The 26,058-nt window shown below is 44.1% G+C and overlaps 1 protein-coding gene across 7 annotated transcripts in view; it reads left to right on the top strand.

Moving 5' to 3' along the window:
- Positions 1–26,058, top strand: part of sox5 (SRY-box transcription factor 5) — a 261,200-nt gene that overhangs the window by 219,685 nt on the left and 15,457 nt on the right. For 5 of the 7 annotated variants that reach the window (XM_087830275.1, XM_087830276.1, XM_006780534.3 and 2 more), the window contains 4 exons: positions 719–787; positions 8,961–9,087; positions 12,665–12,750; positions 21,555–21,719. In XM_087830275.1, the coding sequence (XP_087686401.1) occupies positions 719–787; positions 8,961–9,087; positions 12,665–12,750; positions 21,555–21,719 (447 nt within the window). The remainder of the gene's footprint in view (positions 1–718; positions 788–8,960; positions 9,088–12,664; positions 12,751–21,554; positions 21,720–26,058) is intronic. The other 2 variants (XM_035908364.2, XM_035908381.2) reach the window with 1 other exon arrangement.

Here is a 26,058-nt window from a genome sequence, read left to right on the forward strand (position 1 = left end):
AAGGCTTGGTTTTACAAAGAGAAGGGTGGGCCCACACACACACACACACACGCAGAAATACAGCTGTAAGGACAAATCACCTGTGACAAACACAATGCATTACAGTGCTCCTGGCTTCATCCTGCACCAGCACACAGTGAATGACTCTGACATTATGAAGACTGTACTCTGTGTGAATTCTTGTGTTTCTTTTTAGGAGTTGCTGGAGTTTCAGCTCAAAAGTTACTTATGTTTTCACTGTAGCTGTTGCGTTTCATTGAAAGCATTGTTTTGAATGCAAAACAAAAGGTAAAGGTAAAGAAAGTGAAAAATTACCTTTCAAGAATAAAAGTATTTGTATTTTTGTCTGTTTTTTAGGATTGTAGAAGCCAAATTTCACATAATTGTGTAATTCTTTCCTAGTTAAATAAAAGACGCAGTCACATAAGTGAAAACAAGCAGCTTTAAATTATCCTATGAGGCTAACTGTTAAAAATTGTGTGCTCATAATGTTCAGCTAACATCAGTATATCAAAAGCAGTCAGTCGTCAGCATGTCAGTAAGTGGGTCGGTGTTGAGCTTTTTAATATTTCATACCAGGGCACTGACCCTCTGTCGTGCAACTGGGGCATCAGAGACCTGCAGATGTGTCGCATCTCCCACAGGCTCTGCACACACGAACGCACACGCATGCACTTTGTATGCAGTTCTAAAAGCGCACGGTGTGCTCTGTCCACAGATTGCCCGGCAACAGCAGCAGCTTCTACAGCAGCAACACAAAATCAACCTCCTGCAGCAACAAATCCAGGTGAGGCCAGCTTGTGTCTGCATGGCCATCCATACGATGTGTGCGCATGTTTGTGTATGTGCCCTTTGTGCGTTGGGTTCGTGTGAGCGTGCGAGTACGTATGCGCGCGCGTCGGCATCACCCACAATAGCAATTTTGTGATTGTGATTGTTGCAGCTTTTCTATGCTCAGCCATCAGCATTTGGGGCCTGAATCAACGTTGACTTATAATGGTGACCCCTCCTCCTCTAACATACACTCATACACAACCTGTGTAATCACTTAAAAATAGGTCTGTCTGCTTGGAAAAATCAAAAGTACTCTGTTGGCAGTATGTGTGGTTAAAATGATTATTATATAAATCCAACTTGCTTGTCACACTGTCGGTGAAGTCCACTTTTCTGATGTTTATTCCATTGTGTCTGAGAGTGACTGTTAAAGGAATACAGCACCAGCTAATCAACCTAGATAATGGTAGCAAGAGTGAAAGAGAGACTCAGACAAGTAAAACCTTATTTTCGGATTATTTCAAGGCTGTTACGTTCTAAAGTACAAATAAACACACCCACCTCGGCACAGCTCTGCAGGAAAGTTCCACATTGTTGACTTTTGTACGACTGCAAACCCATAGAAACTAAACTGTCCAATATGGCATCCTTGCTCTTTTGTGCATAGCTAAGCCCCTATCTGATTAACCTGGTTGCTACGACTCACACTTTGTCCCCCTTTTGAACAGAGTTTGATGCCAGAAACACTCTTAACACTGCAAAATAAGAAGAAGAATCTCATACTGCAGGCCAAGTAGTACCCTGTGTTAAAAAAATAAACGTTTCAGTTGTAGATGTGATTAAAATTGCGTGATATGTTTGAGTTGGGTGGTTGTTGTATGAGATACTTGTTTATGTTCTCGCTTCAAAGGAGATTTGTAAGGGACTTTCTTCACCACCGAATCCTATGAAATGCAAAATCAATAGGCCTTTATTTAGTAATGGCCAAATCTTATCATGTGGTGTGTAAAAGTGAATGTTAAATAGCCAGTAAAGTCAAATAAAACTGCAAAGTAATTCAAATTAAAAGCCCCTTTGAATGTGAGCCTGGTCCTCGGCTTGAGAAAACGGGTGGGTTTATATATGTAACACTTAAAAATGGAAGTATTGTACTTTTGGGTCCATACACTGGAGCCTCTATTTTGGTCCAGGTGGCTTGGAACGAATAGCCCAGCCCTTTGTAAAGGCAGATGACACTGAATTTTAAGCTGAGAAAGCTGGGCTTTGTATCATAAAGAGACACCCTGTCCAAGAAAGCGCACACACACATACACACACACACTCCCTTTCCCCTGAGAGTTTAGCCATACACGGTTTGTGTGATAAGAAACCTTGTGATAGCATGTGTGTAGGACGTGTGTCTGTGTGTGTCCACAATAATGTGTAAAGCAGCTGTGTTTATTTGCTTTATGCGAATTAAATTCTTAATTGTCCGCGTTTTGTCTCTCTGACAAAAAAGCGAGCACATGTTTGCGTCTGAGGAGTTCTCTGTGCCTTCTCCATGCGTTCGTTTCTTAACCCATGCGCTTGTGTGTGTGCGCGCGCGCAGTACAGCTGTGTGTGTGAAGCCGTAAACACGTCCGCTCATGATTCACTCCCTCACGACCCCGCCGAGACAAAGCTCTCTTTTCCCATGACTTTGCAACCTTTTCCCAAACAAGCGTCTCTCCATTGAACGGGCCCAACAATAGTTTCTCACAAGCAGGGGCAGCTGTAGGCAGCCTCGTTAAGAGAGACACACAATCAACAGGCGCTCATCACAGCAGCTCAAAACACTCAGACATCCACATATATGTTGCACACAACAAAGTATGCGAATACACGGACAAACATCCGAAATAAACGCCTTCCCTTGCCCGTTCACACATATCACAAGCGGTCGCGGAGAGTGCTGCACACTCGCTCGATGATCAAACACACACTCATCATCAAAGACTTGGTTGAGAAATACACTGCTTAATCATTCATGAAGAGATTGTCCACACAATCCCACAATACAATGGCCTGCCAGAGAGAGGGCACCAGGTTCAGTGTGTTGGGGTGTGTACGTACGTGTATGTGTGTTTTGTGTCTGTATGATAAGCCCCTTGTGATTGCATTTCCCCCTAACAAGGCTGAGTTCAGCTGTCCCTTCGTGTGTGTGTGTGTGTTTGTGTGTCTCCGTCCTTGGCTTTGTTAGACTTGAACCCCCAAAGGCCTGTGAAGAATGCTTTCAACCGTCCACTTGGAAGAGGTGATGAAATGAAACGAATAATCAAGCTCATGAAAAAGAGAGGAGAGTGACACACATCCTTCATGAAAAGAGGACAAATTATTTATTGTCCTTGTGTCTGCTTTCTTTTCTCTTTTTTCCCTCTCAGGCTAGTGATATGCGTGTTAGCGTTCGCTATTTAGGCCAGCAGCACTCGCCGAATGCGGCGTAAGAAAGTTCATTTGCACAGACGGGCATAGCAGCAGCAGAGGCTAATGGCATACAGTACGAGCAGCACATGTGCACCTTCATTGTGTAGACGCTCATTAGTCTTCACAAGTCGGTGATTGGCTGTCTTCTCGCTCTAATTGATTCTACCTGAAATGATCCATGATTTAGCATCACTTACAATCCATTAATTTTAATCATCCACTACATACACACACACTCTCCCTCACATTCACATTGTTTTACTTTTGAGTGAGCTTTCATACACTGTCCTAATCCCCAATCTTCCCTGGATGTAACCCTTACTTTTATTGTGATAAACCGTCTAAACCTAACCTTTAATTGAAGTCCTGACCGTACGTTATCTCTAACTTTGCCATAATCCTACACCAAAACCCCAAACATGACGAAACCGTTCCCTCTGGTTAAGCAGAGACCTTGAAAAACACCCTTTATGTTATAAAACGTCGTGTTCATTCCAAGGGTTCAGTCTAACTTGTCCACACAGAAATTCCAAAGCAGGAACATGTGTGAACATAAGGACGTACAAGACACACAAAAACACATGCACACACACTTTCCTACCCCCTGCTAGGGGCCTTCTTGTTAAGCTTGAAGGGGTGAGCACATTTTCTCAAACTTCCCTTTACTTTCGTCTCATTCTAATTAAACGTCTTGTCTCCGAGGCTCCCCACGGTGTTTGCCGGGGACGACTGTTGCTGCCGCGCGAGGAAGCACGACAGGGATGAAAGCAGCTCACCTGCCGTGAGGCTCAGGGCTTACCTTGAGAACACGCACACATTTTTTATAGAATTGCCAGACACAAATGCGCAATATATATTGAAACAGAGGGATGAGAGAACACAAGTGTGGCCTGCCTAATGAATCAAAACTCACTCATGCAAAGCACTCACACACACACTTTCAACTGTGTCTACTCCTGTTGCGCTGCCCCTGTGTGCTGTCTTTAATCTCATCAAGAATCACTACTGCTATAGGTCAAAGGCAGCAGAGCAGAGAGAGGGAAAAAAGGAGGAAAAAAAAATCAGAAAATGAGTAAAGCCACCTGATGCTTTGACTGGTTTAAGAGAGCCCAGAATTGGCGGCGACAGCGGCTAACAAGGTCTCTATTAAGGCCATCCTACACTGGTAACTCAATCTCACATACACAAAGCTAAGTGTAATACCTGATGCAATCACAAGCACAAACTCCTGTCTCTGTGTGTTTTTTATTGTTGGGAAGAGGCAGACAAAAACATTGAAAAACATTTATTGATTTCCACGCACACGGTGCAGACCACGAACGTAACACAGGAGCACCTCTGTAGTCTTTGCATAGGAGCAGCTAACCCAATTGGCTGTGTAATTATTTAATCACCCCCATTACACCGCAGCCAGTGTAATTTGTGTTTTCCTTACACACTGTGTGTCAGCATGCACACACACGTATGCACTAATAAACTGGACTGCAACCAAACAGCCTTTCCCACTGAGGCCCACCCTCTCGCTCTCTCTCACACACACACACACGCTTTCTCAGGCACAGATATACCTGTGTGTGCATCCTGCAGTGGCACTGCCACCTGAACCATGCCCCTACATCCACAGCACACTGGCCTAATAGCCCACTGTCCATAGAAAGTTAATGGACTAATATTAAAAGCCAGCTCCCTCTCTCCCTCTCGGTCTCTCTCTCTCTCTCCAAATTAATTATTGGTTCTATCGCTCGCACATCCCCTCTTCAGCAATAGGTCATACAGGTCTTGCATTAATTGCCGGAGCATATGGTCGCCAACAGATTTTAGCTGTGGGACTCGCACTTTAGCGGGGGCTATTTTTTCGCGCGCTCAGATGCGAGCCATATTGTGCGGCGCTGGCAGCTATTGTTCGGCGCATTAACTTCATAGAGCTAATTACTCCCCAATAATAACTTTACCTTGGAGTTTTTAGCGCAGCGCGTGCCAACCAACCTGTTTCGCACCCCATATGTTAATTAGCGGCCACATCTTCATTATGCCGCAGCGGCGCTTTAAGTTCAAGCTGTGCCGCCTGGCGCGTGGTGAACGCAGCCTCGACTCGCTGCCAATTATCCAACTCTTGCTCCCCTCTCCGTCTCTCTTCCTCTCACTCGTTCTCCCTCTCTTGTTCATTCTGTTCTCTCTATCTGCTGTTTATTTCCTGAGAAGTTGTCTCGCCAGGGTGAATTGTCAACTTCTCTCTCTCTTTCCGTCCCCTTTGCCCCTGTGAAATTTCTCGAGAAAAAGTTTCACACTTGTTCTTAATATATGTGATTTTTTTTCCCTTCTTCTTCTTCTGCTTAGAGTAATTTTTTTTCTTTGTTTTGCATTTAGCTTTCACTGATTAGAGGCGTTTTTCAGATCCGGTTTCGTTTCAGGTTTCTGTTTTGGGTGTGGAGGTGGGGTTTGCAGATGAAAGCGGCAGCGCCTCTTATTCTCCACGTCAGCAGTAGCAGCGTGAAGATTTGTGCGTGTGCATTGTAGGTTTTCATGTTCGCTTTGGGCCTGATGTGAAAGAGAAGCTGAGGAGCGCATTATTCCCAAAGCTCCTGCTGTTTAAGATGTGCCTTTTCCTTTATGTGAGATCTGGAGATTGTCTGATAGATCCAGCCTCCCTCTCCCTTTCTCCTACTCTTACTTTCTCCCGCTTTTCTTTTTCCTTCTGTCAGCTCATCTTTGTCTCTGATTTTTATAGCACTCTCCCTCCCTCTTCTTCTTGTTGGTTTCAAAGTTTACGGCGTGATCACAAGGCAGAGCTCGTGAGTTGCTTTAAGGCATTATTGTATATTCAATATTAAATGGGAAAGAAAGCTCCTACAGTATCAGAGTGATTGATCCTCTGTATTATGTGATAGCCACTCCACAAACAAACACTCAGTTTTTGAGTCCCTCGCTCAACTTGCTGCGACCCACGTTTCCTGCTTTGTGTGGCTTATGAAAGTCGATAAGTGTGAGTGTCAGTGAGCACGTTAGGCTATTGCTGCTACTGATCAGCTCAGCAGCTGTTACACTAACTCAGCTACTATGAGAGCAACCTATGTATGGGAATTGTTCTCTATAAACCATTCGCCATCTCACTCTTGTCTCTGTTTCTCATCCCTTTGTTCTTCTTCCTCCTGATCTTCTTATCCCATTGTGATGACTCATATTGTGCATAATACGCAACAGTTCTTAGGCTGATTAATGTCTGTCTATTGTATGCAGGCATATTGTTCTGAGATCTAGAAAAGGAGGGGATGATGTAGAGGAGAAGGTAGCTTTTTGTGGCGTTTTCATTGGCAAAGAAAGACGCAAAGTCATGTACAGACACTGAGTCACACAATATAGATATACAAGTGTGTGTATGTACAGTATATATGTGCTACATCTGCCTCAAACTTATCTTACTCTGCTCCTCTGCTCCCCTTCCCTCTCCTCCCTCCGGTATATTACAGCATTTCTAGCCAGCTCTACTCCAGCATATGTCCAATTAGGCCTGAAAGGCAAAGCAGAACTGTTCTGTCTGTGATTCGTCCCCGCAGGGGTCCTGTCCGAGCGTCGCTCTGGAACGCCTCCCCCTTCTGATCGTGCGTCGCAGGCGGCACGACGGTTTATGGTTAACCAAAATGGTGGAGTAATTATTGTTTTTGGTGTAAGGGGGGAACAGGAGCTGCGCTGTGATAGTTTGATTACAGTGCTGCTGGCTGCCGCGTGCCGACACACACAGGAGCGGGAGGAGGGGGAGGAGGAGGAGACAGAAACACACACACACACACACGCACAGGAATTTACAGTACACTGTAAAATCACTGTTGATACTGAGCGACAGCCACTCTCTCTCTCTTTTTTCTATTTACCTGTCTCAAACACTAACCACTTAAAGGGCTCACATTGCTGAGACATTACCCGATTGTACCGTGGCACCACCGCCATTCTTTATGATTGTGCAGCCATTTCCTTCATTCCAGATCAATTTTCCACATCAGTCAGCTTTTACTCACCCATTATCCTATTCAGCCATTACCTTCTCTGGTCTCCTGGCAAAATAAGAGTGACAGAAGAAGAGGAAGAGAGATTAGTTGCAAAGAGGGAGCAAAGTGCTTTGCAACCAGACATGTGCAGGTCATGGGCCTTAAGACATTATCAGGGATTTGATTTAAGCGGGGAAGCCTCACAGTTTAACACGGAAACTTCAGGATGCCCGTCTTTCCTTTGCTTTTTTTTCTTTTAAATTGAACATAGCATTAGTTCTGGCAGGTTTCACAGCCTGAGGCAGCAGCCTCAGATCAGCTGTTCTCATTGACACTCACATCAGCTGACGGCTCAGCTAATAGCTTTCTGTGCATCGTGTTTGCATATTTGAAAGCTGCATATCATCAGCCTGGTTGCTGTGGCCTCTGCAAGCCGCTGTGGAACCCAACTTCACCTCCTTTCATCCCTTTTTAAACTCAGTCAGTGTCACATCTGTTACGTCACTGATGCCTATTCTGTTCTGAGCTACTTTCCACAAATGCACAGGGAGGTCCCGGAAGAGGCATACTGCCAAATACAAATGACTGCAGATGGAAAAAACAATCTTCCTTTTGACTGTAGTGGTCCTGACAGAAATCTGTTTATACTGTAAAACAGAAAAAGACATCATTAAAGGTATAGTTAAATTGACAGTAGCTGTGAAATTGTTAATTAAATATATTACACTTCCAAGACCTGCTTCTTGTACTTCTAATTTTATTTGAGTACAGTGTGGGCGCAGCATTGTTGTAATCTTGCCATTTAATATTCAAAAAACTGGTGGCCAATGAAAAAAGACAAACTGTATGCTTCTCGTTACTGAATAAAAGCAACAAAGAGGGCAAGATGTGTCCTAGGGCTGGCTCGGAGGATTACGCAAGATTCTCGCATTATTTTTTTAAATTCTGACTTTTTTACTTTGCTTTGGGATGTTTTGCTGTCTTCATCTCGCGTTACACCTTAGCTTTAGGTAGAAACTCTCCATTATTTCCTTCCTTCTCCCACCTTTTTCCACTCTCCCCGTCTCCCTCGCCTTATCTTCTCCTATCTTTCCTCTCAAACTGTCAGTCAGTCCATCACGCGCAAGTCTTTGTGTGTTGTTTTTGGCAGAACGCTGTTTAGTGCAACCATCTGTCTCCTACTTCTCTCTCCTTCTCTCTCTCTCCTGTCATCCCTGCCAAAGTCACCCATCGGAGGAGCTTCTTTTTCTTTTTCTTTTTTCTTTTTTTTCTCTCCCTTCGTCTCCTTTTAAAATCCTGGAAACCTTATGAAGTCGTATGGCTCTCTGCCGACAGGCGCGCACACAGCGTTGTTGTCTGTGTGTTTGTATGTTAGTGTGTGTTTTGGTTGGTGGGAGGTTTGATGCAGGGAGAAGGGAAGAGAGCACTGTCTTCCAAATAAAACGAAAAGGCCAGCTGTTGTTAGAGTTTAGTGAACTGTCCTCGTGACGTGGCTTTTTGTGTTTGAAACGACACGATGCTCTCTTTACAGTTGCGTGTTCGGCATCGATTGCATGCATACAGTGTATGTATATGAATGCATTTGATTGTGTTACTGTGCAAACACACCTTTATTTTCTGCATTGTTCATATCGCTCCCAGCACATGCACACATGAAGAGCTGTACAAATGGACAGGTCGTAATGTTTATGCCTTCTCATTTTCCTTTCTTTTCCCCCCTTTTCCAACTTCCTCCCCTTGTTCTTCCCCCTCCTTCATCAGCAGGTCCAGGGCCAACTCCCTCCACTGATGATTCCCGTCTTTCCCCCAGACCAGCGAACTCTTGCGGCAGCTGCGGCCCAGCAGGGCTTCCTAATGCCCCCTGGCTTCAACTACAAGCCTGGCTGCAGTGAGTGGCATCCGTGCGCGCACACACACGCTGTACATTCATGAATAGGTGCAACTTTCAGAGTAGCTTTTATGTGTGATGTTTCACATGTTTTTCACCAAGCAAGCAAGGTAGAGTCCTACCATTTTCCCACACAAGGAGTCTGGTTGTTTCCCAAAAGACGAGCTCGCCCCTATAACAACATCTCCCTCTTAATAGAAAAACCAGTCCAAATACACCCTTCCTGTTTACACTCTCTTTATCTCTCTCTCCCTCTCTCGCTCAGTCCTTTTGGCTCCTTCCTTTTGTCTTGTCTATTTTTTGATGTATAAAAGCAACAAAATGAAGGCGTCCTGCAGAATTTTTTTTTTTTTTTTTTTGGCTATCACGCTCCGGCTGTGTGGCAATGTGTTGTTTACCATGATAGAGAGAGAGAGAGAGAGACACAGAGATGGAGGGAGAGAGAGAGGGAAAAAGGAGAGGTTAGTGCTTGCCAGGGGATGCTGAGAATAAATGCACAGTGGGGGGGGTTAGCAGAAGGGGGGGGAGGGAGGGTGGTAATGTGACCTGCCCCAGGTTCTCCTCACATTAACACGGGACGCAGCCAGAACATGTTTCCAAAGCAGCCCCCACACACACGCGTGCGCGCGCACACACACACGTCCAGACAGCCAGAAATGGCTTTGTAGAATTGCAAACACACACACACACACAAATCAGACACAAATATGTAAGTGTGCGCACAGGCTCGTGCATACTCCCCCCCCCCCACCCCACCCCACTTAGAGTTTCACAGCTTCCCAAACAAGTCCATTCCATTTTAATTAGTGCCATCTTCACCCACGCCCACTGCCCACGTAAATACCCTGTCAAGTAGTGGGCTTGTCTTTTCACTGCCTCAGCCAACTTCAACCGGACTGGCACACTGCGGCAGGCCAAGCCGCCCCTGAGAAAACTCTCTGGCAACTTTCGAAGTTGTTGTGAGTCGATGTAGTTTGGTGGTGAAGCTCTAAATAGGACATGTGTAGCATTGTGCGCTGACATATTCTCACGGCGCTTCGCAGTTTGGAAGACAGGAATACATTTTATTTGCACAGTATGGATTTCTGCGCATTCCAAGCCTCTCCTGTTTAAGCACTTGAACAGTAACGCAGTCTGTTTTTTTCACGCTGCAGTTTAAGAAATCAGCTAGCATCTTCGAGGGAGGGATAACGAATAAATAAGTGCAAAACATACCTGCGTTTATGGTTGTAACTTTTTGAAAAAAGCTGGAAGCTTAATTCCAGCTATTTTTAGGGTAGCTTTGCATGAACAACAGTTCAAAATACTCTTCTTTAATCTGATACTAAGCCTTGACGCGGCCCCTCGATTCATCCACAGTCTGAAACGTGCCAGTTTAGATTTTCTTCCTTAAACCCAGATGGGCTCGCGCTTTCAAACAGAAGCTTTGAGCAGAAGCTGGGTGACATTTCTGTGCTTGAGTCTGCAGGAGAGGCTGAGATGACCATATAAAAGATCTTTGATTTAATGTTTAGTCTTTATGATTGATTGATATACCTTTATTAGTCCCACAAGGGGAAATGTCATAAGGCTATCATATGGATCAAAACATGTCTGAGTGTGCAACTTCATACTAAGAGATCACTTTGTTATTTGAAATTTTGGCCATGTTTTATATCTTTAACTTTCAGAGTAAACAGGAAAAACTTAAGACTTTAAGCTCTAAAGTTTGACAAACTCTGTTTTATTTGTTTGTTATTTGGAGACGAGACTAAAGTGATTCAAAGGGTGTTTTAGAGATAAGTAATCTAAACTAAACATCCCAAGTTCAAAACACAGGTTTTTCTTTTCAAAAATTAAGTCTGAGTAACTTGAGAAAATGTTCAGAAAAAAGTAACACAGAAAGCTTTACTCTTTATGGTAAGAAAACTGCATCGTCTCGCTGTTGCTTTCATGTTGAAAGATTCTATAATGCCTCTATAAAAATAAAAAATGTGCAAAATTGTAACATCAAAGTGTCACTGATAGTGTTTTTGTGTATATCGCTTGCCCTCATCCATCTCCCTCTTTCGTCTGTTTGTCAGTGAGAAATCTCAGCCTCGTCCGCCTAGGTCGCTGTCCCCGAGCCAAGAGCAACATGTTTGCTTTTCTCCGTCCTTCTCCCTTTTGTTACAGCGACCCCCAGGAGGAGCATAAATATCCACTGGGCTCATGTTTGTCCAGGGAGCAAGGAGAACAGACCAATCTCCTAGAATACACAGTCCTGAAATAATTCTTTAATCCCTCCTGCCCTCCTTCCCAACTGGACAAAGGAATGTCTCAGCTTTGCTTTCACCCTCTTTTTTTCTTTTTTTGTGTGTGTTATTTTTAAGAGTGAAGATATATGGGAAAATATGTTGTAAGGAAAGTCTGGCTTGTGCCAAGCTAGGACACAAAACGTACACGGGCAAATACACACAATAGATAGAGCCGAGAGGCTGATCACTGTGCTCAAGGTTCAGGTCAGAAATGCAAGGTCAAGCACTGAGAAGCTTCTCGAGTTTTCTTTAGATGAAAGACGTTTCCTGGATTAGATATCAGCACAAAAGCCCGATCTCGTCCACCAACTCCTCTTTAGTTAGAGAGCAAGTTCAAATGAGCTTTCAACCAGCATGTTTGTACAATATGACCATAATTAAACACCGTATCCTCTTCTTTTCTCCCTTCTGCTCCTCTCGCTGCTATCCCTCACCCTCCACCTTCTCTTTCCTGTTATCTCTGACCTTTCTGTCCCTCTTTTTCTTTCTTTCTCTCTCTCTGAGTAATTACAGTGCAGCCTATCTGCACTTACTAACTAATAATCCAAACTCGCCCCTTTCCCCCCCTTTCTTTCTCCACCTCGCTTCTGTCATCTCTTCCGCCCTGTTCGTCCATCTATCTCTTGATTTATCACTCCTGACAGAAGGGCGAGAGAGGGATGAAGGAAAGGAAGAGACAAAATGGAGAGGTAGCGAGTAACTTGTGAAGAAGGCACCAAGAAGGAAAGAAGCAAAGGAGACGAGTGAGGGGAGCAGTGAAAGCAGCGCTGTGTCCACAAAGCAGGAGAACAGACAGTTGAGGGGGGAAAAAGGGAGAGCGGAGAACAGCAATCGGCAGTCGCGGCTCTTAATTACGGTGCTGGGGCCGGCTTTATCAGAATCCCTTCACCTCACTGCTCTTTGTCAGGGGGTATTAAGGAGGAGGACACACAATCAGGCTTTTCATTAGGGCCCTACCGGCAGCGGACACAAAGGATGGCTTTAACAGCTGCAGAAAGGGACTCAGGTGGCAGCGGCGGTGGTGGTGGGAGAGAGGGTTTATGGGGGAGAGGAGAGAGGGAGCAAGAGACTAAAGTGGGAGGAGAGGGAGGAGAAAAACAAAAGGATGAGAGGAAAGAGTGAACAAGAGAGATGGAGGCTGATAGGAGAGGAAAATGGAGACATGGGTGGAGAAGGGGTCACAGAGCCATCCTAGTCTAACAGGGGGGAGGTGGAGAAATTGGTGTGTAAAGTGCTCGAAAGCAGTCGTTGTTTTTAATTTATTTCGTTTTATATAGAAAAAATGTGATTCTTGTCTTCAGGTGACCCCTACCCTCTCCAGCTCATCCCCACAACGATGGCTGCTGCTGCTGCCGCCACACCAGGTCTGGGACCCCTACAGCTCCAGGTAAGGCTATAGCGCCTACAGTTGATCTCTCAGAAATAAACTTAGGGGCCAGAAACATAAAAACGACTTCCAGCAGTAGCCACAAACCTTCAGATATATCACAGACGTTTCTCTTCTCACTGGGACGATGCCATTGTGAACAATTCCCCTAACCCTGACAGTGTTCACACCACATTCTGCTGCCCACTGAGCTAGAGAAGACCACAAACACAGCCACAGGGGGGGGATGCGCAGCTGTCACTTTCAGCCAAAGTGTTGACACCAAAGTGATCCCACAAAAACATGATCTTTATGATCAGCGCTCAGGAAAAAGAAGCACACACAAACAGAGAGATGTGACAAATGTAAGCGTAGCCCTCGGCTTTGTCCTGTGATAGGGAGCAAATGGGGTTGATGCAGTTCAGTGGGAGCCGGCATGCAGAGTAGAGCACAGAAATATTCAGATTGGCTGTCAGAGGTAATTTGGGGGTGATGCTGAAGACATTTCAATCACCCTTAACAGCACAGACTTTACCGAAGGCGCCGAATAAACCAAAAGAGGGATATTTCTAAATAGGTTTGGATCACTGTACTCAAGCATGCCTTTAAAATGAAGTGTCCAAAACTTTTTGCATCACAAACCAGAAGTTGAAGCATTAAATCATTGTGTGTCTTTTCACTGCATGTAGAGATGCAGTATCCAAACTGACAAATTCTTAATTTTATCTGTTTCGGGGATGTTGACCAAACAAAGGAAACTATGACAAAGTCGAACCCAGGATTTAAGGGGCAGCTTACATCTACATGCACCTCAGGGGACTCTGTCGAAAGCAGGGCAGAGATGAGGGAGAGTTAAATAGGAAAGGTAAAACACAGGTGGGAAAACAAGCTGACATCTGTTATCCAGCTTAAAAGGAGGATGAGATGTGTGCTGTTCCTCTGTGTGTATGTAAAATAGGCAGCCACTTATGTAATCTTGACCACTGTCTGCCCTGCATAGAAAAACACACACGACTAGAACTCAGAGATCCACGTCGGCTTTGGGCCCCCCTCTCAGAGGGGTTAAGAGCTTGCACTGGCATCCTCTCACTCGCCTGTCTGAAACACATTAAGCACCAGTGCAGGGCTCTCCCTCAGCACACTTGGCCACCTGTGTGCATCTGAGAGAAACAGCTGCATTTGACACACATGTTTTCATGTAGTTCTCCGCGTCTTTTCACTTACACGCAAGGGGAACGATGAGAAATTATGGGTTAAAGGTCAGACAGAGGGTGTGTAATACATTTGCACCTGTCAGCCAAAACGTGCAGCTCCATATGCTAGACACTACAGGGAGAATAGAATAGCTGTGTAACTCTATCATGGAGAACGGACCCCGCTGTCGTCACTGATTTCATTATTGCTCGCGCGCCTGTGTGTGTGTGTGTGTGTACGTTTGTGTTTAGCCCCAGAATAATTTTCTCTGTCTGTTATCACTGCCTCAATCTAGCTGTCCATATGTTCGACTGTGTTCAGACTCACTCAAAATCTCCAGTCGAACAGCTTTGTCCACCTTGCAATCAGACGCACACGCACAAGCAGGGAGGGGCAAAAGAACACAACAAGTGCACAAAAAAAAGGAAAACCCATCTCACTCAGTCAGATTTCTTTCTTCCAATCCTCCAAGAGAAATACACATCCACATGCACGCTCACACAAACACAGGCGCACGTTGAGATTAAGGCTTTGTCACAAAGAAACGGATTTGCCAGGGCTAACACAAGTACAGATGTCTCAATGTGGATGGATTTCCTTTGGGATCGTCTCTGCGCCCTCATTTGATAAGGAGGTGTTTCTGTCGCCCAGACGAGACATGACAGTTAGCTCGGCCCTCAGGTCGCCACGGCAACACAGCGGTTTGGCGGGGAAGACGCAAGTGAACCCATTCAGCCGACGCGCGTACACAAATGAAGACAGAAAATGAAAGATTTTCAGATACAATGGACAATAAACTAAGGTGCATTCAGGGGAACATGCAGACATGCCCACGGGTGTGTTATTTCAACATGTGGGCTGGACTTGAACCACACACACACACAAACATGGTGATTACAGTTTGTACACACGCTTCTCATATATGCTACACTTCCCGTGCGCCTGGGATCGAAGGTTTAGTCTTCAACAATATGAAGAATCTATATTTGTTGTCCAAATTGAATTAAATTCAAATCCAATATATTTTGATTTGAAAAGGAGTTAAAGGGCTTTTTTGACAGTCCACAAAGAGCCTTTCTTATCTAAAGCACTATTGATCCGGTTTAGGTCGTTAACTTTGGTATCACAGCACATCTGACTGGCTCACTTTGGGGAAAGTGGTATATTATATACACCCACTGATACAATATAGGATCAAAAGCTGCATTTGGTACCTTGCTGGTTCAGTTTGCTTAAATTAGTATACCTGCCAATTTTATACATCCCTCTTAATTTTCTGCTAATAAATCACTAAAGTTATTGTTTAAAAACAGCAGCGGCTCCTGTACAAGCAGCTTGCATTGATGCAACTGTAAACAGTATAGTCTGAGCTATGGATATTGGTAAATGGTAAAATGGTCTGTATTTGTATAGCGCTTTACTTGGTCCTAAGGACCCCAAAGCGCTTTGCACTATACGCAATCATCCACACATTCACACGGATGATCTGATATCCTCGTGTTGGTGTTGTTCCCAGATCATCATGAAAATGTTGTTCCAGGTTCAACATTGCAAGTGACCAATCACATTATTGTGACGTTATTCTTTTGCGCACCAACCCATTCGTGCATTTATGAAATTCCAATGTTGCAAGGACAATATCAATTCTGCTTAGCTTATTAAAGGGTCAGGGTTAGGGTCCGTTGATTGGCGGACAAAGGCGGTTTCTCGCAGCTTAAGTACAGTTTTTTGTTTTACGCCGGTTTTTCCCGAAGTCGCAAAAGTATGACATCACAACATTCTGATTGGTCACTTGCAATGTTGATCCTGGAACAAGTATGATGATCTGGGAACAACACCAACACGAAGATATCAGATCGTGCCATTCACACACTGGTGATGGCAGCTACAATGTAGCCACAGCCACCCTGGGGCGCACTGACAGAGGCGAGGCTGCCGGACACTGGCGCCAACGGGCCCTCTGACCACCACCAGTAGGCAACGGGTGAAGTGTCTTGCCCAAGGACACAACGACCGAGACTGTCGGAGCCGGGGCTCGAACCGGCAACCTTCCGATTACAAGACGAACGCCCAACTCTTGAGCCACAATCGCCCCATTTACCATCTATGGATATTCTTCCTTTTCCAGTGTATAGGTGCAGGATTTTTTCTTTGCTCACTCACTTATTTGCCTATGCAGGCATGAATACTTCCTTTAAATACACTCATATATTAAGCTTCTCTATGTAGCTCACACTTTGAGCAGTTGCTAATGTGATTTTTTTTATTGCTGATAAAGCTGTTAGAGGAGAGCTGTAGTCTAACTGGGCAGTTGTGTTATTAAGCTGTCTGTGTAGGAACAACAGCCACAGAGAAACTGTTCAGCTGTTACTCTATGTAACTCTAGTTTTATGAGTATGAGTGTAGCCTCTAATAGGCTTCACCACTGGTTGTCTTGGGTGGCCAGCTTTTAGTCTGTCGTGGCTGTGGTTACCCCTTGGCTCCACTCCTTGTCAAGTGCCAAAACACAGAACCCCACAATCTTTTGTTGGCACGTTATCAACTAACACCTCTGTCTTTTAAACACTGTGTCCTATTTTCTGTGACAGAGGACTCTGCAAACCCACTAAAATGTACAAAAACAAACATATTTGTAATTTAAAGTTAGAGAACTGTTAAATTGATGAATTCTCCCTTAAAGTTCATAATATGAACAAGAATGTTACTTTGACACAATCCTGCATAAAGTTAGTTGTCAGGCTCATATAAGCTGATAGCTCAGTTTTTATATATTTTTATGCATCCAAGTGGCAAAGTTTACACAGGGCGCAGTATTTGCTTAAACTTGCCCACATTTCCTGCACAACTGGAAGCCGCTTTGCGACCCACCTCCACCACAGCTCCTCCGTTCATACTGTGTGACTTCATCTGTGGCCATTAATGCCTCCTCTGTTCTGTATGAGGGTCCTTTTGCTGCTCTAAACAGAGTACAGCCTTACAGTCAAATATAAATAATCGCAGATAAAAAAAAAAAATGTTTTTCATTTGACTAAAGTGATTCTGACTGAAACTTCTTTTGCGCCAGTTTTTTATTGTGTCATCGCAGAAATCTCAGTCCTATTTGGATTCTTGTTCCTTGCAGGCTGTAGATACGAAGCAAGAAATCAAGTTTGGAATAATGGCTTAATCTGTGTGCATCCAATGTGCACACAGAAAGAAAGAAGACAGAAAGAAAACCTTTCAAAAGCACAGTGTCGAGATAAGTGCAGTTCTTAGAAAAATGTATTAAACTCAATGATTTTAAAGCTTTTTTCCTACGTTTGAACCGTCCTCCATAGAAATCAACAGAGTGGCTCTTAAAGTCAATAGAAGCTTAACACTGAATCCTCTACAGAAGCTTTTCAAGGCAGTGGAGGCTTTGGAGTGTACAAGGTTGGCATTTAGCATCTTAATCTGTGGGATGAGTGTGACATTGTGCATTAGAGCATGTTAATCTGGCTCCCTATTGACCCTTGATATCATTGATATCATCCACATCACACAAATGGACTGAGAAGGACAGACAGAGAATTGAAAAATGAAAAGAAAATCCACTTATCCTGGTGAGGGAGAGATTTGAGGTAACGATGAAAAGGCAAAAGTACCAGAGGATGATCAGCTGAAAGGATAAACAGAGAGAAAAAGAGATGAGGGAACGGAGGTAAGCACTGGAATAAAGTGTGTTTGTGCGCAACAAAGTGTGTGTGTGTGGCGTGGTATAAAGAGGGTCAATGGCATGGGTCAGGCATCATATGGAGAGGCAGATGTTGGAACATATTGTCCTGGATTACCGCACTGTACACCGGAGACATAGATGGACGAACAACGGATGGGCGGTTAGAGGGAGGAGGGGAGGGGAAAAGAGGAACAGATGAGAGAGGTAAACGAGAAATCAATCGCGCAAGTCGTTTTTTTCTACAAAACCTTATCTGGAAGGAAGACAGATAGCAACACAGCAGTTTTCTCAGATGCTTCAGTGTTGGAGGTGCTGAGAGATTTATTTTTGAGATTGCACTGTGAGCCCGTGAGCAGCAGGGACAGCAGATAAAACTTCTGAACCCTTAAGAGAAAAATAGATTTTTATAGAAAATAGAGTTCATAGAAACATTTTGGTGTACAAGTCCCACGTATTTGAGCGGTAGTTTTTATATTCCGGCTTTAAATTCTGGGGAAATTACAAAATAAAGTATAGACTGCATTGTTGAGAAGTTATTCACTTTAAGTAACCCGGCGATGTTAAAGTAAAAGCTAAATATCGGTTATTTTGTTCTATTCAATACTTTAAAGAGAGCACAAAGAAAAAGAAATAGCCAAAATACTTGCTGTCAAGGTATAAAGAAAGCATTGTAGTTATTTTATTTAAACTTGACCACTATATTGTGGTGAAGTAATCTCTCTGTGTGGGTTGTTTTCATTCAGTTTATTGTAGTTCAATCTCACATAGGTTTCCAAACAAGAACAAAGGCTCGAAAGCAAAATCGAAGAAGAGGTTGATAAGACGTAAAGATCGGACAGCGTTTGTGTCAGACGCTTCTGACTCATTATCAGTTTTACCGAGGCTTGTCTTCTTTTTTTTGCCTCTAAGTACCAAAACAACCCACAAGTGAGGGTGAAAAAAACACGCTCAGATAGACAGAGAAGAATCCATTAAGATCTATACAATAGTCCTCGTGTCCACGTAAACAATAGAGCTCAGACCGCTCTGAGGCGCCCGCGTACTCAGACAACAAAGATCAGGCAAGCTTGTAATCTGTCTAAGGCTGCAGATTATTGACCAAGATTCACAGACACACACAGATCCCCAGTGACTAAGCTGACAAGAGAAACAGCAAAACAAGAGAATGGACACAGCTTATTGTGTGTGTCGGGGAAGATGCACACAAGATAGTGTCAGTACTACTAATACCACAGAGTGACCCCATGTTTTCAGTCAGAGAACACCAGCAGTCTCCCATCACCTCCCCACCTGATGTCAGTAGAGGTCGGGCTACACACAGACACACACACACAGACGCACATGTAAAAATTCTATTGACATATTGCTTGTTTCACATTAAGGGATTAGGGACATAAAGAGGGAAGGGCTGTACAGCTCAGCAGTGTGCCTGGGTTGTGAGTGACATTTCAAATTCCTTAGTCTCATCCTGCAACTGCAATTGCACCCCCCTCCCCAATCTGTGTGTGTGTGTGTTCACTCCTCTAGTCACCCCAGGGGGCTTTGCGCTGTCACTTCCTGTTTGTTGACATGTATGTCGTTGTGGCGACGCTCTGGGCACGCTCCACAGTGCCTCTGCCCTCTGTACCGTGTGTGTGTGTGTGTGTGTGTGTGTGTGTGTGTGTGTGTGTGTGTGTGTGTGTGTCATTGCTCGCCGGCCCATTGAGCAGGCTTTGAGTGACGGGAGCTGGCCTTGTAATGGAACTCAATTCACTCCGTAAATAAAGAGGCCTTTGAACCACTGGTCCGAATATGGCAGGACACACATACACACACAGACACACCGCCTGTGGTCCACTCGCCGGGGGGGTTTGGCTAGCAGGGAAGGGGGGGGTGAGGGGTTTTCATGCTCGGCTGGAAGTCCACCCCCACACCACCCGCCTTCCCCTCCTTTGCAGGAGCTACAGTACAGCTAATTGAAGAGCAATGAACAAGCACCGGCTGATCTGATCTCAGCGAGCTGGTCAACTGTGCCGCGTCCATGCAACTCACAGCAGCAGCAATGCATCCAGTGCACATTATGTACCTCAATCATGCACTTCACTCATGTTTGAGAAATCTATACAGATACTCATCAGAGAAGAAATACTTGCTTCTGTATTTTACACTTACAAGAGACGACTCAGGAGCAAACAGTAACGTGTGAGAGCCTTTAGAGTGAGTGGGGGAGGGGCAAGGGCCTCAACAGTCAGTGAAAAATGTGGATTGCCCTTTTTTTAACTCCATAACTCCAAAGTGTTTATCAGGGATGACGTTACTTTTCACAGTATTATTTATTTTACCTCTGAATGCAATTCTTGGAATGGCAGGTATCTGTTTTAGAGTGAAATTATAAGTTTGGAAAATCGATAAAAGTAATAGAAAAAGATAGAAATGTTGTAGAAAACATGCTTTTGCGTTGCTGTTGAATTGTTGGACAGTAAATATTGTACTATTTGAATGAATGGTAGTCATGAAGAGATTATTTCATATTCAAATATGAGATTCTTCCAAAAAGTATGCCGCTATGCAAGTGTGTGTGTGTGTGTGTGCGCGTGCACGCCACCAGAATGTCTCTGTTTTTTCCCCCTTGGTAAAGAGATAAATGTCTTAGTTTAAGATAGCAAAGAGGAGAAGGAGCTAATGTGGCTGTCAAGAGAGATAGAGTGAGGTACAAATGGACAGAGAGAGAGAAACAGCAGTGACAGCATCTCTTCCTTGTCCATTTGCATAAACAGGCCTTTGTTTGACGCCGGTGGCCGGCAGCCAAGCACCAACAGAAGGACGGAAGTTAAACTAAAAAAAAAAAAAAGGATGGTCTTCTTCCAGAAAAATATTCCACCAGAAATAAATAATAACAATTATAACTATTCAAAAAAAAAAGAAAAGAAAAGAAAAACAACACATCAGTTACTTCGTGCAAAAACAACCATTATGTTGCTCTTCACAGGAAGCACTAACAATTCAGAGGAACACAAAACCAGCGTCTTAGAGATTTGTATTAGCCAACATGAAAGTAATTGAGCTTTGCAGGATGATTTTAAGCAGAAAGACAGAAAGAGGCATTTATGAATATTGAAGCTTCGTCCAAGTTGTGAATATTATGCTGTGTCTGTTGCTGTGGAAATACTGGCCAGAGACTGTTTTGTGTGATACAATGCTATTGCATAAATATCCCAGAGTATGTTCGCACCATCGCAGCTCACACCATAATGCTTTTATTTAATTGGAAATTAATTAAATACATAAATAAGAATAACGAAAACAGTGTTTTGGGTTTTTTTTGCCTCCTACTGTAGTTATTGAATCAATTTATCTTTATTTTAAACCTATTTCACGACATTTGCGTCTGTTTTTGCATCTTATTGTCGACGCATTAAAAACATCACAGGGCCACAACACACTCTTGGCATGTCCCATCTGCCATGTAGCGTCACAAATTTCTCTCCTTCTCCATCATCACTTTTTTTTTTACCTTGAGCAAGAGCTGGGCTCTCCATCGTGACCTCGATAGGCAGAGTGTTTGCCTTTCTCCCACGATGCACCTGGAGGGGACATGGCCGTCTTGAGGCCTGTCAGAGAGGCTGTTAGCGCTTCTCCCATGGGGTGGGAGGGGGGCTGACAGTGGAGATGTCCCACTCTATCTTTCTGTCACACAAACAGAGGCCGGGCCACTAATGGCCTCTCCTTCCAGAGCTTTTTAGCCGCCTTTTTCTTTTCTTTTCTTTTCTTTTTTTGTGGTCTCGACTATTCATTTATTCATGTCATCCTTTCTTCTCCTTTTTTTCTCCTCCTCCTCCCCTCTCTTTTTACCCCCCCTCTTCTCCCTTTCTTGCTGTCCCACCGACTCAACTCTTGCCTCTATCCTGTCTCCCCCTCCCGTCCCTGTCTCTCTACCTGTCTCTCTCTGACCTTGCAGCAGTTGTATGCTGCTCAGCTAGCAGCCATGCAGGTTTCCCCTGGGGCCAAGCAGCATGGAGGCAGCCTTCCTCCCCAAGCCAACCTGGGCACGCACTCGCCACCCACCAACACACATTCACAGAGCGACAAGGGCCGCAGCTCCCCGCCATCAAATAAAACCAAGGTAAGAAAGAAGAAAAGTAACACATCTGTGTGTGTGCGCATGTTTTTGTGGTTTGAAAGCTGGCTAACAAGGTTTCTTCGTCAATAACGAGCACGACTTGATGAATGTTTATAAACAAAAATTCACAGCTTAGGAAATAACATTTAATTCCTGAAGTTTTTAATTAGCAATCACATCTGCTTTTCAAATTCCTGTCTCTGATATCACTAAAGTGTTATTTTTCGACAACTTTGCAAGAAAGCTGTCAATGGAATATTTCAGCTTTCTGTCTGTGGAAGTATTTTCCATAAGTTTTATTTTCTCAATTCAGCATCAGTCTCTATTTCTTTAAAAAAAATTCTTGATGGTAGTTGAAATATTCTTACTGCGTTGGGTAAATTCTTCCAGTTCATTCAGGGGAGAAAAAAAAATCCAGTCAATTAAAGCTCAACAAGCCTTTAGCAGCCTAATTACTCGAGCTGCGTACACGCTGGCCTTTCCAGTGTGACCACGCTAGCTGAGAGTGAATGACTTCCAGTGCATGAGCTGAAAAATTTTTATGTTTTTTTTTCTCTTATCAAACAAGTGCCCCAAGCAGCGATCTGCTTCTCATTCTATTCTCATTCTATACCTTAGTTCAACTTGGTCCTCGATCAGCTCACCTCAAACACCAAAGGTTTATCAGAAACTTCCAGCTGGTATCTGGTCGGAATTCAGGATGTATTGGTGCTTCTGCCGTTTTCTCGGCTGGCTGCCCAATAGGGGCGAGGAGAAGCCTTGTGACCATCCAAGTGGAATTCTATGAATATCTGGTTGGCCATTGGGACACACACACACACACACACACACAAACAGCCGTGCCTCCTACCACCCTCTGTCCACTCTGTGACCCTCATAAATGTTATAGTCAATCATAAACACAGGCACTGTGTCTATAAGTAATACTAGACTATCAAAATCCCACCAAGTTCGACAAGCTGAATTCACATTTGTTGCCACATAAATGAAAGCTTCCGGGTTTCCTCTTCTTCTGCCTTCCTTCTCCTTTCCTTTGTCTTTCCTAAACTCTTCTTTCCTGTCCTCCTTATTTCCACATCTTCTTTGCTACTTCTAACTTTTTCGTCTCTGTTAATTTCTGCGTTGTTCTTGCCCTGTTCCAACCCCTGTGTTTACACACATACACACACACACACACACACACACACACACACACACAGGACTGGTTCATGACAGATATTAAAGCATGTGGTTGACCCCAGAGCTTGCACCCCTACTTCCTTGTCCATCAGCCCCTCCCTACATCTCCATCACACACACACACACTCTGCCATCCAGCCATCCTGCCCCCACTGTCACACACGTTATTACCATATATATGGAAGACAGGCAAGTGCTGTGGCCTGTGGTGGAGGAGAAGCAGGGAGTCGTAATGGCCTCCCCAGTCCAGCGGGAGTGGCTGACTGGGGAGTGGACCAAGGCGGACCCCGACAGTCTCCGTAGAGGCAAAATCGCAGACTGACCACAGAGCTGTTCACAAACATTAGATAAGTGCTTTGGAGAGTTTTCTTTCTTGATTTCTTCTTTCTCTTTTCTTTCTTTCTTCCTCTTTCTCTCTTTCGGGCTGACCACTGAGGTGCTCTCACTGATTCCCTTTAACACTCTTTCTCTCTCTCTGGTCGAGTGACATGTATATTTCAGTGGTGTGCTCTCCCTGTGGGCTCTGTCTCAGGTCTCTAGTCATTTAAAGGCCCACTGCCCGCCTCTGCTCACAGCTGTTTGGACTCAGGCTCACACTGCTTAAGTGCTTTACCCTCTGGTGATACACGGACAAACACACATACATTTAAAAAAAAAAAAAAAAGCACACATGCACACACAGGTGTAGAGCTAGGCACCAACTAGAACCTACACTCACGGTCAAATCACTGCAGCTGCTATTAGATGCAGCTTTCTTATATGCAAGAGTGGATCTTCAGATGCATACAGACCCACACAATGTTGTTTCAATGTACCACACGTAACCCACGTACTGCATCCCTATTTGAGACTATTTGATAGTGTAGTAATATGTTTTCTGCACATTGCTTATTTATCCTTTTAATGGCGATGTGCATTATCAGTGGGTACAGAATTCCCTTTGTGAAACCTTGATAGCCTAGTACAGTGCTTCTTAAAGTGGATTCAGGAGACCCTCAGGGGTCTACAGTAATTTGCTATAACTCATAATACTGTGCTTCATTATTTAAGAGTGCATATATGAAAATCGTTTACTCAAATAATAGAAGTATATTGTGTTCAACATTCCTGCCTGTTTTATCTTCAAAACTCCTGTATGATTGGAGTCAGATAGAAAATCCACAAATCAACAAGTTAATTTGAGTGTGTGCCACACAGGAAACTATGACAGTGTAATTAATATCTGAACAGTCACTTATAGCTGGAAGGGAAGAAAGAGATGCGGAGATGAAGAGTGAAAGGCACATTTAAGGGTCTTGTCCTTAGCACCCACCCCACACACACACACACACACACACACCTACACACACGCACGAAGGCCTGACTGGGATAAACTGTAGTGACACACACACTTGTCCTGTTAATTGAACCGTCAGCTCCTGCGATAAGATGCAGAACCCTGATGTCGCTTTCACATGTCGGCATCCACAGAAGTGAACTCCAGCCCACACACACACACACACGCACTTTTATACGTGTTATCTCTCCCCTTCTGCTTCTCCTCTGTCTCTCTGTGTCCTTCTGGCTCTCACTGTCACTCTGCATGTTTTCGGTCTCAAAGCTGGAGACTGTTTCATCAGCCAAGAGAGGCACAAAAGCAATTGTATTAATTCGAGATTCCAAGCCTTTCAGAGGCTTTAGAGGCCTCTCTCACACACATAAACACACACACACTGTCATGAGATTTAGAGCTTGTTGAACAATGTCTTACAGTGACACACGCACACACACACACACACACACACACAAACAAGTCGGTCCAAGCCTCTCAGCTCCACTGTCTAAACTAATTCCTCCACACTGGCATAATGCAGGTTGGCCACCTTCCCACCACAGGATTTGGCTTGGCGCGAAGGGAAACTCCCCCAATCCACTGTACAAGAGGCATAGGCATTATCTATTTGTAATAAATATTCAAACACGTTCCCAGCCAAAGCCCACCATAATATGGGTCAGGATTGAGAAGATCCTCCTCAGTTTGCTCCTTTCTCTCCTCATCTTCTCCAGCCCATTGTCTCACTGAAGGCATCTTTGGGGGGTCCTCCATCTATTTAGAAAGCCCCCACCCCCCAACCCACCCCACCCCTCCTAATGAAGGACAATCCGGTTAGGCCTCATTGCGTGCACACACACTCACGCGCACATGCATGAACACGTACACATGTAGGGGGGCTTAATTGGAAAGGCTTAATTGAGTTGTGAGGGGCTCATAAGGCTTAGTAAGACTCAAGGAGTGGGAATCAGGGAAAGTCGGCCTTAATGAGTGAATATACCACACACATACACACAACAGTTTCTCTTTTCCACTGTATGCCAGTTTCTACTTTGCCTAAGCAGCAATTAGACTAATGACCAGAAAATAAGGACAAATAATGTCTCTATTCTCTCTGCTGTAAGGCTTAAATTTTGCTACACCTGTAATGGCAAAATTTCTCTTTTATCCTGTTTTCCAAAGTATACACAAGATGAATGTTGTGAAACAACCAAGGAAACTGTATTTGTAGGCCTCCTTTTGACTCGGTTGTGCGCCTTTAGCTGGCTGACCCGTTAAGCCGTCCATCCTCTCATGTTGTGTCTGGCTTTTAATTGTGGAGTTTTAATTACACAGAGTGGTTTGTGTACATCTGGCCCCTCTGCGATCCAATTCTTCCTTCCTGTCATGTGACCTTCTAAGGTTCCTCCTGATTGGATTAGGTCATCAGCAGGGGTGACGTTGCCATGACAGTTAACGTGATAACAGTGGTGGTCCACATGGCGATTTACTTAAGGAGCGCTGTCTGTTGTGTTGAGGATGTTGCTGTGTGCCGAGCAACACGGTGATGGATGGATGAGGGAATTTAATCGAATCAAAGAATTTAGGAATACTTTACGTTTTTTAGCGTCTGGATTTCCGATTTCATGCGGGGCGCTCAGAAGATGGTACAGAACAAATTCATCCTTACTGTGTTACACGTCAAGCATGTAAATCTTTTGGAGTAAACATTTTTTTCTCCAAAAATGGTCTCTGTTTCCAATAGAAGGTGATCTCCACTTTTAGATTTTTGTCAGGTTTATTTTTAGTCAAATATCTTTGGGGTGTCACAACACCACAAACCACTTAACAGCACGCACCATTTTGAGTTCA

This window comes from Neolamprologus brichardi, chromosome 17 (genome assembly GCF_056152115.1).
Source record: "Neolamprologus brichardi isolate AB-2024 chromosome 17, ASM5615211v1, whole genome shotgun sequence".
In the NCBI taxonomy this organism is placed as follows: Eukaryota; Metazoa; Chordata; class Actinopteri; order Cichliformes; family Cichlidae; genus Neolamprologus; species Neolamprologus brichardi.